The 15,209-nt window shown below is 35.0% G+C and overlaps 1 protein-coding gene across 3 annotated transcripts in view; it reads right to left on the bottom strand.

Annotated features, from left to right (window-relative positions):
* The window catches only part of Awh (LIM/homeobox protein arrowhead), a 47,460-nt gene that overhangs the window by 15,963 nt on the left and 16,288 nt on the right, over window positions 1-15,209 (bottom strand). For all 3 annotated transcript variants that reach the window (XM_076774268.1, XM_076774270.1, XM_076774269.1), the window contains exon 2: window positions 6,582-6,865. In XM_076774268.1, coding sequence (XP_076630383.1) covers window positions 6,582-6,865 — 284 coding nt within the window. The remainder of the gene's footprint in view (window positions 1-6,581; window positions 6,866-15,209) is intronic.

Here is a 15,209-nt window from a genome sequence, read left to right as displayed (position 1 = left end):
GGTAAAAAACAACGAATATTAATCCTTCTTAAAGGATCTTCGAGCTCATTGTTCTCAGGCCGAGGAAGTCGAAAATCTATAATCTTATTGTAATTTAACACATAACTTGTACAGCAAACGCGGAAAATTATCCTTTTAATTGCATGTGGCAAACAAGTCTTTCCAAAAATTACTTCTTAATCTATTAAATTATTACGTATGGTCAAAAACTCATTTTAAAGAATTCTTTTTATGGTACTTTATCGACAGTGATGGCGTTGACGCAAAAGATGCTCTTCGTTAAAAGATAGGAATAAACGAAATTTATCTTGAAGAAAAAGGGGAGTTTCTTCCTGATAAAAAATGCTATTTTAAGTTATTCAATTTTGTGTAATTTCCTTATTCCCCAGATGGACATTTAAAAGACGATAGAAATTCAGAGAAAGCTGACTTTTTGACAAAATGTTAAATTCATCGACGTGGTGTGTCTCTTGAAAAATAACTTCTTAAACTATTAAACTATAGCAAGTGGTCAAAGATTTGCAAAGAATATTGACAATTTCCTTTATTTCACTGAGCATTATTTTTTTAATACTTTATTGATCATAATTTTTGGTGATGTTGACGCAAAGGATGCTCTTCGTTAAAAGAAAGTTTCTTCCGGTAAAGAATGCTATCTTAAATTATTCAATTTCAAATGTTCATCGGAATTACAATTTTTATTAAATGATATTAGTTTTCTCATTTTCGTGATGGACGTTTGGAAAACGATAGAAATTCAGAGAAAGCTGATGTTTTGACAAAATATATTCGTCGACGTGATGTGTCCCCTTGAAAAATAACTTCTTAAATCATTAAATTATAGCAACGAATATTGACAATTTCTTTTATTTCATTCAGCATTATTTTTTTAATATTTCATCGATAGTAATTTTTGGTGATGTTGACGCAAAGGATGCTCTTCGTTAATTATTCAGTTCCAAATGTTCATTTAGAAAAATAACTTCTTAAACTATTAAACTATAGCAAGTGGTCAAAGATTTGCAAAGAATATTGACAATTTCCTTCATTTCACTGAGCATTATTTTTTTAATACTTTATTGATCATAATTTTTGGTGGTGTTGACGCAAAGGATGCTCTTCGTTAAAAGAAAGTTTCTTCCGGTAAAGAATGCTATCTTAAATTATTCAATTTCAAATGTTCATCGGAATTATAATTTTTATTAAATGGTATTAGTTTTCTCATTTTCGTGATGGACGTTTGGAAAACGATAGAGATTCAGAGAAAGCTGAAACGCGCAAAATGGCGCGACCCCTCGAAGAACGCAGACAGTTCGTACGGGCATTTCTCGCGTTACAACACGATAGTATTAATTAGGTCACATTGTATCAACATTTCAATTGTGAATCGGAGGGAACATTCCGCAGCTATGTCCCCGTCTCTTGCAGGTTCGAAAGACCGGCGGTATAGTTTCCGATCATTTATCACGCCAGGCCGAGCGTAGATCGAGAAGGTGGCTTCGCTTCTTTCGAAGTCGCTTGTCGACGAGTCTACGGGTCGTGGATCTTGCCGACCGGGTCATCGTAAGCCAGCATTACAAGGCGAAAAGTGTGAGTTAAAAAAATTACGCGGCGGATTCCTCCGGACCTCCCGCACACACGACTTTGACTCCCCAAAGACAGACGGCTCGAAAAATCCGGCAACTGTCTTCACAGAGAACGCCGACACCGTTGCGAAATTTCTGATTGCGCTTCCAGGCTCGAACGCTCTTATGCCAGTTATGAAATATGTTGTTCGTCGCCTTTCAATATCCCGTGAATAATTATTTCCATTGTACCGTAAATTCGTTTCGAACATCGGCGATGATTCCCTTCGGTGCAATATTTTGATCTTTCTTTTCTCAGTCCTGCTAGCGCTTCTCTGAGCTTTCAGTAATTCGCGAGGAAGATAATTTATGTTCACACGCACGAGGGTCGTTTATTATTGGAAAATAACGAGGTTGCCACTGTTGTTATAGTTAACAAGCTCTAAAATTTTTATTTCATTTGGGGTTACAGCTAAAGTCATAAACCACCTTCTTTATTCTTATTTTGGATGATGATACATGTCCTTTAAGAAACGTAAGTTTCATTATGTTTCATCATTTTTACGTGTTTAGCGAGTCATCCAAAGTAAACAATGTTAGATTCTTCGTAAATTCACATTATTAGATTTCTTTCTTCCCTGATGTACATTCGTTTCCGCGTTCTTCGATGCGGACAGCGATACTGGTCGCACGTCACGATCGAATATCACGATACCGTGATTTAGACAGGCCGGTGTAACATAGCCAGGTGACCGTACCAACTGTGATTGACAGTTGGATAAACACGTTGGAAAGTCTTCGACTCAGACTCCCTATCCACAATCGACCAGTCACTATCGAGCTTCTTTCGCGTCGATTGACTCCCTATATACTTTCTTGATCTTCCTCCCTACGAAAATATTCGAAAGTACGTGCCACGATCGAGTCGTTATCGAACCAGCGAAACAGAGGAACGTGTATCGAACAGTGTCTCTTTGTATTCGTGTAAATCGTTCACAATAATATCCCGTTCAAGAAAGATGGGATTGTTTTCAAATAGTTGAATATGTTACATATTACCGAAGAAAGAATTTAATAATTTCAAGAGCTTGAATTTTTTGCAAGTACTAGTTCTTTGTTGTTAACACATTGGCATGTTGGCCACCAGTGACCGGCGATACAAACCTACAATGTGCCTTTAAAATGCTTATAATAGGAATAGTAGAGTAATAGTATATACAAGGTGTTCGCCTAACCCTGGGAAAAATTTTCATGAGATTCTAGAGGCCAAAGTAAGACAAAAATCAAGAATACCGATTTGCTGATTGAGGCTTCGTAAAAAAGTTATTAACAAAATTATTGTCAAAAATTATTAATAAAATTTGTCCACCTCCACGAATTTTTTTCTCAAAAGTGTGTAAAATTTCGGGGTTATGTCTATTGACCAAAAATGATTGCACTTGACCCCCACGATCGAAAATAAGTTTTTTAGAACGATTTGAAATTTTTTTGTTTCGTCAAAAAATTTAGGAACCTACCCCCTGTCGATTTTTCTTAAAAATTCCTTTTTCATGTTTAGTAATTTTGTTTGACATCCTACAGAAAAGTTGTCAAATACTTTTTTGTAGGTACCCATGAGCTCTACTTCAGAAAAAAGTTTCATTGAAATATATTCACAATTGTAGGAGTTATGACTGTTTGAAAATCGGACCATTTTTATGGGGTTTTTCTCATTTTGCGAGGTCAGGGACCAACTTTTCGAATATTTTTGAAATTTGTACATATTCTCCACCAAAATACGCGTAGTTTGCTTTTTTAAACATTAAAATCGTCCAATCCGTTCAGAAGTTATGACGTTTTAAAGATTCGCATGAAAATTCGGGCAGACATTTTTGGCCACACATTATATTTTCGGTAATGAATTTTTTTCTCGAAAATGCGTAAGATTTCGGGAGTATGTCTATTGACCAAAAATAATTGTAATTGACCCCCGCAACCAAAAATAATTTTTCAGGACCGATTTGAAAATTTTTAATTTTGCTGAAAAATTTTCCGGTCAGTGTGGAACTTTAAACGTTAATAACTTTTTATCGAAGCCTCAATCAACAAATTGAAATTCTTGATTTTCGTCTTTTTTTGGCCTCTGATACAAATTTTGTTATTTATTCATACAGAAAGCCTTAAATATCTCAATGTATGAAAAAAGAGTTGTTTTTATTTATAACGAATCACCATTATAGTATGCGAATACGAGTGGAAGCAACTGCAGATTAATTATGTAACAAAAACTACGTAATTTCTCGTGGATCTTATATTGATCGAAACTCGATTAACTCCTACATAATATATATATGTATAATATTAATAAATTATACTATATATAATATAAATAAATTAATAAATATGTTTCACAATTTTAGTTAAAATGCTCGTTTTCAATGTTGCAGTATAAAAATGCCCGAGAATGTGCGCACATTAAATAAAAAAAAAAAATATTTTTACGTATCGAATCTAATAACAAGTTTCATAGCGCACCTATCGTTCGACGAAAGAAAAGAGCAAGTTACGCCAGTAGAGAACCGCCGTCCAGTATGTTAATACGCGTACAGGTTACTTCGACGAACAATAAAAAAATATTGCATTACCTGTCCATAGAGACGTTAATGTTAATTTACATTCGCCGGTCGATGCGTTGAAAAATCGTTGACAGGTTGTCACGTATAAGAATTCAATGATTCGTTCACGCCGATCGCGTTCATCCAGAGTCGACGAGTACGTAACGATTCGCTATTTATTATATTGATAACGCAAAACCACGGCTCCCCACACTTTTACCGTGCTTTATTATTCGGCCGATCGATCGATCGTTAAATATTTTACGGCTATATTCACTTTCTCGTCGTTCCGTTATCTCGATAATTGAATCTGTTTCGACCGCTGAATTGCGGTTACAGGAAAGCGTAGATCTTTGACGACACAGTGGCAATTACGCGCACTGTACCACCGGAATTTATGTTTCTTGTCTGGCTGTTGTGTTTCTACGGTAGCTAACACGTCGACTCGCCGCGCTGCTTCGTTAATAACATCGGTCCGATATCTGCATTAGTCAACCTGCGACGCGGACCACTTTTTTTCACCGTGTCGCTGTCTCAAATTCCCGTTCGAATAATTCGTAACAGAGCACGGGGCTTCGTTAGTTCGCAAGAAAGCTGCAATTTGGATGCAGTATGGTGGATGAAATTTCTATAGGAACTCTATCATTTACTGGCAAAGGTTCAGTTACCCTATAAATATATGTATACATAGCAATAGAATGAAGAATAAAGTGGACTATCGAATCCATTTGAAGCGATTGAAACGAAAAAAGGAGATTCTGTTTCACTTTCGCCAATAACGAATAGTCCAGTTAAGAAGAACGTCACTGTAAATAAAGGGGAATATTCTATTTCTATCAAGTATAGATACAGGGTGTTCGGTCACCTCTGGGAAAAATTTTAATAGGAGATTCTAGAGGCTAAAATAAGATGAAAATCAAGAATATCAATTTCTTGACTGAGGCTTTGCTAAAAAGTTATTAAAAAATTAAATTAAAAAATTTCAAAACATTCTGAAAAAATTATTTTTGGTTGTGAAGATCAGTTACAATCATTTTTGGTCAATAGACATACCCTCGAAATTCTACCCACTTTCTAGAAAAAAATTCGAGAAGGTGTGAAATTTTTCAACAAAATTAAAAATTTTTAATTAATTCTGAAAAAATTATTTTCGGTTGCGGGTGTCCATTATAATCATTTTTGGTCATTAGAGATACCCACGAAATCTTGCGCATTTTCGAGAAAAAAATTCCTTACCGAAAATATAATTTCTGGCCAGAAATGTCTGCCCGAATTTTCATGCGAATCTTTAAAACGTCATAACTTCTGAACGGATTGGACGATTTTAATGTTTAAAAAAGCAAACTACGCGTATTTTGGTGGAGAATATGTACAAATCGCAAAAATATTCGAAAAGTTGGTCCCTGACCTCGCAAAATGAGAAAAACCCCATAAAAATGGTCCGATTTTCAAACAGTCATAACTCCTACAATTGTGAATATATTTCAATGAAACTTTTTTCTGAAGTAGAGCTCATGGTTACCAACAAAAAAGTATTAGACAACTTTTCTGTAGGGTGTCAAACAAAATGACTAAACATGAAAAAGGAATTTTTAAGAAAAATCGACAGGGGGTAGGTGCCTAAATTTTTTGACGAAAAAAAAAATTTTTAATTAATTCTGAAAAAATTATTTTCGGTTGTGGGGGTCAATTACAATCATTTTTGGTGAAGAGACATACCCCCGAAATCCTACCCACTTTCTAGAAAAAAATTCGGGAAGGTGTGAAATTTTTCGACGGAAAAAAACATTTCAAATCGTTTTGGAAAAATTATTTTCGATTGCGGGAGTCAATTACAATCATTTTTGGTCAATAGACATACCCCCGAAATCTTGCGCATTTTCGAGAAAAAAATTCAGTACTGTCGGAACTTTAAACGTTAGTAACTGTTTAACGAAGCCTTCATCAACAAATTGGTGTTCTTGATTTTAGTCTTATTTTGGCCTCTAGAATCCCCCATTAAAATTTTTCCCAGGGGTGGCCGAACACGCTGTATATGTTCCATTGTATCATATTAACCCCTTGACTTACAATTTAATTCCAAATAATTTTTCAAACATTTACTATTTAATTTTGTTTAAAGTTCGTGCAAGGAATGGTCACGAAAAAAATAGATTTGTTTTACGAATACCTCGTGAATGTAAAAATGTGTTGATTTAAGTTTATAAGGCTTGATGACGAGTGAATCTCATAATTGTAAAACTTGACATGAAGAACTTGTGACATGTAAGACACATCATTATATGGCAACGGGTTAAAATCCCTTCATTTGAGTTCGACCAGTCTTGAGAACAGAAAATCTTGTCCAATACCTTTCCTTCTGACTGAATTTGACCGCAAGAGGAGGGTTACTACTCTAATAAGAAAGGAATATTTCGCTTACAGAGCGTAATCGTGCCTGCAGTAGAGCCGCATTCCCTTCAGGAAGCAAGAGTGTTGATCGTGCAACGGTCTGGCACAAGCACAGCATCTCAGACACCTCGAGTGCCAAGTTCGTCCACCGACGCATAGAACTGTACGCTCGCGGACACGTTCCCCGCAGCCGCCACACTCCATCACGCTCGGGGACATTTCCGGTCCTATCAGACCGCCGGTGGTTTCAGGAGCAGCGAGATTCGGACCGGTGCCGTCGCAGACGCTGTCGTTCGTCATGTCCTCCACTTCCGTCTGGAACATCGAACAACAATTATTTTCGCTTATTAAATTCGGAAGTGGTACATTAAAATCACGTGCCATCGAGGTTTGTTCGAACGAACATCATCAACACTCAATTAATATGCATAATATGGATAAATTGTAACATAAATAATATAAGTAAATTAACAAATATCTATATACATATTAATATATGGGTGTACTTTCGAAAAGGATATACCTCTGATTTTTTTTGTAATCTGGATTCTTACGTATTTTGACGTGCTGATTACGAGTGATGATAGTGAAAACTGGTGCAAATTTTAATAATTAAAAGTCATAGTTTTCTTATTTACGGAAGTAAATAATCAGCACGTCAAAATACGTAAGAATGTTGGAATAAATGCAACCACTTCTTACGGTTAATGTATTTATTATAACAATAGTAAAGATAGTATATAAAAGTTTTCGAATTTACACATGCTTTCTCGCATGGGGGGCTTTCTCGCGACTGTTTGCCACGCATCGGCAATGGCTTTTTCCCGCTAGACGTTCAATTATTTATCGATCGTCCACGAAACGATGCCAACCTATAGGAGACACTTGTCACTATATAGTTACCAACCATCAAAGAATCTAGAGTATAAAAAAAATTGGAAGTATGTCCTTTTCGGAAGTTTATCCTAATATATTTACGATTGTACTATTTTCATTATTTACAGTTATGGGTCTAAAAGTTTATTTAAGATGTTTGTTTTCACGTTGCTGTTTAATAATAAAAATCACCTAGAAATGTACCTTTACCTCTCCGCGTTTAGGTATTTGTCAACTTTACGGTCCAAAATGCAGAAATCTTTTGTTCTACATTTCTAGGGGTGTACGAGTATTTTACGTATTTTTATTTAAGCATCTTTGCCAAAATACAGAAGATTATGCAAACTACTATGCAGTGACAGTTTTCTTTTTATTAACCATTTGAAACTATTAAAACCATACATACAGGTTTATGTGTTTTACAATAGTTTGTAATTTACATTCTTTGAGGAAGAAGAAAATAATTTTACAAGTCTTTATGTAACAAGGATAATAACAAAAGAAAAGAAAAAATAACAACAAGAACGATAGAAAACACAAAACTGAAACTATAAGAAAGATGATTACAGTGAGCTATCTCCGAACCCATATTTTTATCGAACACCACCTCAACAGAAATATACAAAACAACGTACAAAATAACAAATTAATATTTTAAAGATGCGTTGTTCAAATTTGGTTAGGAATAGGTAATAATGCATTTAAGAAGTATTTAACCTGCTCAAACAAGTAATTCGAAACTGTGGATATCAAACTTCATTTTGAAATCACATTTACATACATTTATATTTCTCACATTAAATTAAACCTGCCTTTCCACAAATGGTGATCGTCTATTTACTTTTTCTTTCTGCAAATGTAAAAATACGTTTCGATAAAATTTTGTGACATTCTGTTTTATCACATAGCAGAATCCTTAAAGTAATATTTATCACTATTTTTTGAACTATATTATTTTCATGCAAGGAAAGACGTTGCATCAGTGTGATGTTTTAAACATTTTAAATAGATTGATGTCGAGCGATCGCCCGCTACACGCAAAACAATAATTGTATAACAAAATCAACGTTTTCCTATTAACTGCCCTATGCACCACATTGTGCCACCCTATCCTATACCGAATTCTGCCCACCAAAACCATCGGATGTTCTTGTCACGAAAACAGTGGCAGGTTTGATGGATGTGTCTGTTTCGATCAATCTATTTCAACGCAGTTTTGCTATGGTTGTTATTCTCACGTCCTTTCTCATCTTTACACGTTACATCTTTTGTATTTTACATCCTGTGGAACTCTTATTCGTTAACTTTTCAAAAACGCTTTTCCAACTGTTTCACAATGGTTTACCTTCAACGTAGTTATATGTAATTATCAATCATTTTTTAACTGTTTCGTGAAAGTTTACCCTTGACAAAATTTTATCTAATTATTAGATCACCCTATAAATAATATCATCTCTCATCTTACATTAACCTTCGAATAACAAATCCGAATTTTGTTAATGCGTATACTTGTACAAGGTTTCCAAATGCATTTTTGTATTATTGTATTTATAAATTCTACATTTATTATTATCTTTTATTTTTACAAGTTCGAGTAAAAATAACAAAATAATATGAAAGCGTTTTATTAATTCTTTATTAAGACCTGTTATTTCAGTCAACTTTTCATTATTTCAGTTTTTCAGTATTTCTTTTATTGTGGCTAGGTAGTATATTTAGGGGGTGAACCACCTCTCAAAATTCATAAGAAGAAGTACGAAACTCCTTTTTATATTGTTAGCTTAAAGAATATTACAATATTACGTGAAATAAACTTAATATAAAGTTGATTTACGCCATAAGTTACTGTATAAATGATGTACAGTCACTCTTATCAGGAGGAGATTCACCCTTAATCATTTAAATCATCAGCAAAAAGTAAAAAATAACAATATTTAAAGCAACTGTGAATGTCGTTTATAAAAAGGTTAAAAGATAAGGGCCCAAGTAAGAAGTTAATTCTTATGGAAAATTGTTAAAGGAGACAGAAAGTGAATATATTATATGAATTTTAGAAAAGAAACAATCGTGGAATGAATGTTCATTGGGAGCTATTTTGGAGTTCTAATAAAAATATAGAAACTACAGTGAATTAACAAATATTCGTATAATATAAACATTCTATTATTTGTCTTGCCTAATGGTGGATGAAGATAAAAATGTGCCAAAAACAGTAAGATTGATTTCACATTTGTTCTTTCTCTCATGTTATTAAGAAATAGTATTTATTATAAATACCAATTCGCTAAAAATTATATTATGATATTGAAATTTCCTGTTTCCCTAATGTTAAATATTACTTTACATTCACTAAGGAATTAACAAATAGTGAGAGAAGAAATATCGACAGCCGTTGGAGGTAAATTTTACAAAACATATTTTCTGGACACGAGAAAAACGAAGGAAGGTATGGAAAGGTTTGGAAAAGAAAGTGCAGTGGAAGGACAGGAGAAAGGTAAAGATACAAAGGTAGAACAGACGATATTGACAAAGGCTGGACTGAAAAAGTCAGAAGTATCTACGTACAGAAGTCAAGAAAATTCTTATGTTCTGAATGTTAAGAATCATTTGAAAGCGAGTGGAAGGAACAAGTAGAGAGGTGTGTCGTAGAATCCCTCTAATTGCAAAAAGCACCAAATGCTACTGCTACTGCTAGTTGACTTAGAAGTGGTTTTATAAACCTCTGATCGATTCAATATTCTAGTATGTTTACATAAAACTGTTTGTAATTCAGAATTATCTTCATTTTCTTCGTTAGATCAATTACTAAAAATAATATTTGCTGAAATTGGCTGTAGATGTAGTTACTAGTACAAATTGTGAATCATTATTTGTTACAAATAAGTAAGAAGATAAGCTATTAGATTGCCTTAGAATTAAAATAGGTCCGTTATTGTGAACCTAAAAGTTTTCACAAATGAATGTATACAACTAAAATTCCGTATAGAATGATACAAAGCTACAATCCGAAAACTATTATGCATAACATTTAACGATAAATTTATATTCGAAAAGACTATAACTTTCCCAAAGCGAAATAACTGTTTCCATTCAACTAGAATCCATGCATACATACTATATGGAATCCAAGTTTCAGTGGATATAAAACTGATTTCTAACAACAGAAAACTTAAAAGTAAACAAATAACATACATCAGACTGGATTAAATAAAAATTCCAACAGTTTGATTCAATCCCCTCTCATCGTATTCCAGGTCTACCAACCAAAGATTGTATCGATTAATCCCTCGTCGTACAATGACAAGTCTGATTCGTTACAAGTTCTTAATGTCAAGTTTCACAATCATGAGACTCCTGATTCGTCATCAGGTCTTATATGTTAAAATCAACACATTAAATTCACGAGCTATGCGTAAAATAAATCAATTCTTTCTTGTGGATATTCTTCGTACAAACAAAACGAAATTAAATAGTAGGGGAGACCGGGGCTAAAAGTTCCAGGGGTAAGTTGTTCTAAAAAAGATAGCGTTGTGCTTTCAATTATTTTGAAAACATAAACTGATCAAGCCACGCCGTCAAACATTTTAATTTTAATTTTAGACACGAGGTAGTCACGTATCAGGTAAGTAAAAGAAGTACCGCTTCGACTAATCACAAAACAACGAGCTTCTATGAAAAACTTAATGCAATATGAGCTGAAAATCTTAAAATAGAATAAATTTAACAATAAATTAATCAGGAGTGAAAATAGTAATCACATTATTTCCTAGTCATTTTGTATGTTTTCTCAAAATATAAACTTCTATCCACGGTCTCCCCTACACGTTTGAAAAATTATTTGAAATTAATTCGTACGTCAAGGGGTAAACCCTTGGCGGAACCGTGACATCTATCGTGCCCCGATGTTCCGAAAACCTCGAGTGTCCCGCAATCTCCGGATGACCCATCATCGAAGTCTCCGCTAATTCGTAGTTTACAGACTCGACGTGTCGAATGGCGGGGCCCCGGTAAACGATCCCGGTAGGCAGCTGGTCAAGCGAAAAGAGCACCCCGTGGGGAACGTTACACACTGGCAACATAACTGCGCAGCCAGACTGGAAGGTAGCGGCCCTCGAACCCCTCGGCCCGAAGTCAATGTTCCCTTTCAGTATGGTGACACGCATGCCCGTGCCTCCGCGTAGCGTACAGCCGAGCTTTGTTGTGCACGCAAGTCCTTGCTCCCTGGCAGCGCGGCCACCGGTTCTAATATATGTGGCCGGCCCACCCCGGTAACATCCCTTCGTATCGGGCCTCCACGAGGGCTGTGTACGCCAATGGAACGCATAAATGGGCATCCGTGGCATCCAGCCGCCTCCCGGAACATCTCTGTCACCGTGTCGGCGGTCTTGTTACGACGACTCGTGTCGGATCCACGGTTTCGATCGACCACACTCTCGCCACTGGCTAAATGATTTTCGAACGAGGGGGGCGTGCCGGGTAAATAAACTTCCGGCCGGAGGGAAGCTGCAGAGGGTTGGCTCGTTCTTTTTATGTGGCGCGCCAGTGGGCCGAAAGACTCTGCTGTTTCGTTAATCGGTACAATCTTTCGTTGGTAGACTTGGAACACGATAAGAGGGGGCTGAATCAAACTGTTGGAATTTTTAATCCGGTCTGACGTATGTTATTTGTTTACTTTTAAGTTTTCTGTTGTAAGAAAACAGTTTTATATCCACTGAAACTTGGATTCCATATGCATGGATTCTAGTTGAACAAAAATCTAGAGAAAGTTATATGATAAATGTTAAAATCTCCGGATTCGAGACATGATTTCGTTGGAGATAGTGCCTCTTTTCGCAACATGAATTATTTTTACATTTGTAAAAGATACATTTGGGGTAAGTAGTTACGGAACAACATGCCCCAATTTACATTATGTGGCAATGTTTACAAATATTTTGTTTATATACTTAAATATTCTAATAAATGCTATTACATGTTCTTAAATGCTATTTGATTTATAACGACAGAACAATAAACGATATTAACATTAAATAATTGAATACGACAGAAAAATAATGACTACGAAATATTTACTTACCTGATACGTGATTACGTCGTGTCTAAAACTACACAATTCGCTGTCACGGACGCTATTAAAATGTTTGACGGCGTGGCTTGATCAGTTTATGTTTTCAAAATAATTGAAAGCACAACGCTATCTTTTTTAGAACAACTTACCCCTGGAACTTTTAGCCCCGGTCTCCCCTACTATTTAATTTCGTTTTGTTTGTACGAAGAATATCCACAAGAAAGAATTGATTTATTTTACGCATAGCTCGTGAATTTAATGTGTTGATTTTAACATATAAGACCTGATGACGAATCAGGAGTCTCATGATTGTGAAACTTGACATTAAGAACTTGTAACGAATCAGACTTGTCATTGTACGACGAGGGATTAATCGATACAATCTTTGGTTGGTAGACCTGGAATACGATGAGAGGGGATTGAATCAAACTGTTGGAATTTTTATTTAATCCAGTCTGATGTATGTTATTTGTTTACTTTTAAGTTTTCTGTTGTTAGAAATCAGTTTTATATCCACTGAAACTTGGATTCCATATAGTATGTATGCATGGATTCTAGTTGAATGGAAACAGTTATTTCGCTTTGGGAAAGTTATAGTCTTTTCGAATACAAATTTATCGTTAAATGTTATGTATAATAGTTTTCAGATTGTAGCTTTGTATCATTCTATACGGAATTTTAGTTGTATACATTCATCTGTGAAAACTTTTAGGTTCACAATAACGGACCTATTTTAATTCTAAGGCAATCTAATAGCTTATCTTCTTACTTATTTGTAACAAATAATGATTCACAATTTGTACTAGTAACTACATCTACAGCCAATTTCAGCAAATATTATTTTTAGTAATTGATCTAACGAAGAAAATGAAGATAATTCTGAATTACAAACAGTTTTATGTAAACATATTAGAATATTGAATCGATCAGAGGTTTAGAAAACCATTCCTAAGTCAACTAGCAGTAGCAGTAGCATTTTGTGCTTTTTGCAATTAGAGGGATTCTACGACACACCTCTCTACTTGTTCCTTCCACTCGCTTTCAAATGATTCTTAACATTCAGAACATAAGAATTTTCTTGACTTCTGTACGTAGATACTTCTGACTTTTTCAGTCCAGCCTTTGTCAATATCGTCTGTTCTACCTTTGTATCTTTACCTTTCTCCTGTCCTTCCACTGCACTTTCTTTTCCAAACCTTTCCATACCTTCCTTCGTTTTTCTCGTGTCCAGAAAATATGTTTTGTAAAATTTACCTCCAACGGCTGTCGATATTTCTTCTCCCACTATTTGTTAATTCCTTAGTGTATGTAAAATAATATTTAACATTAGGGAAACTGGAAATTTCAATATCATAATGTAGTTTTTAGCGAATTGGTATTTATAGTAAATACTATTTCTTAATAACGTGAGAGAAAGAACAAATGTGAAATCAATCTTACTGTTTTAGCACATTTTTATCTTCATCCACCATTAGGTAAGGAAAATAATAGACTATTTCTATTATACGAATATTTGTGAATTTACTGTACTTTCTATATTTCTATTAGAACCGCCAAAATAGCTCCCAATGAACATTCATTCCACGATTGTTTCTTTTCTAAAATTCATATAATATATTCACTTTCTGTCTCCTTTAACAATTTTCCATAAGAATTAACTTCTTACTGATTTTCCTCCCCTTTTAATTTTTCCCATGACATTCGAGCGTTGGAAAATGGCACCTCGTGTTACACCAAGTTGTATTCAAAGCTCTATTTAATATAAAAGTCAATTCTTAATTGTCGATCGAGCGAAAGAACTTATTTACACGCCTAATATTTACAAACTGAAGTATCCATCGATGTTTCTCGAAACTGAAACCTTTATTCGATCCGAAATTGCCGAGTATGGTCTCGCTGTACAGAGTCGAAATCGTATCCGCACGATTCGCAGGCTTTTTGATATCGGAAGGCATATATTAGACTAATAGCCGAAAGGAGTCTAATCCTCCGCTTTACGATCCCGCCTCGCATGCAACCGGGCCTCGTTATTGTCACCTATAACTCTCTCCTGGCCCAACCTTCGCGCACGCAAAAGTCGAAACGCTGGTAATATTTTAGCGGCGGATTTATTACGACGGAAGAAAAGGCCCGAAGTCGTAAGATTAACGAGCGAACTCGCAATAGAACTGGCGATGCAGCAAATTTCTAATCTCGCTAACACGCGTGGGTTCTCCGAAAATCACGCTTTTGTCGCGAAACTGAAACAACTTGCAGCCACGTTGAAACAGGACAAATAACTGAAACATTTTAAACACGTGAAATTTGTTCTCCTTTGAATAGACCGATAAATATTCTTCAGCTAATATATAGTAGAGTTCGTTTTATTCTTCTGTTAATATACGCAGTTTCGAGAAAAAAATTTTTCACCGAAAATTTAATCTATGGCCAGAAATGTTTCCCAGAAATTTGATGCCTGTATATAAAAAATTATAACTCCTGAACAGATGGAAGGACTTTAATATTCAAAATGTAAACAACGCGTATGTTAGTGAAGAATATGTAGAAACTCCAAAAATATTCGAAATGTTGTTCCTTGACCCCGCAAAATGAGAAAAACCCCATAAAAATGGTCCAATTTTCAAACAACCATAACTCCTACAATTGTGAATATATTTCAATGAAACTTTTTTTTGAAGTAGAGCTCATGGGTACCTACAAAAAAGTATTAGACAA

Source organism: Colletes latitarsis, chromosome 10 (genome assembly GCF_051014445.1).
Source record: "Colletes latitarsis isolate SP2378_abdomen chromosome 10, iyColLati1, whole genome shotgun sequence".
Taxonomy (NCBI): Eukaryota; Metazoa; Arthropoda; class Insecta; order Hymenoptera; family Colletidae; genus Colletes; species Colletes latitarsis.
The sequence above is the reverse complement of the archived record's forward strand: the minus strand, read 5'-3'. Positions and strand labels throughout refer to the sequence as shown.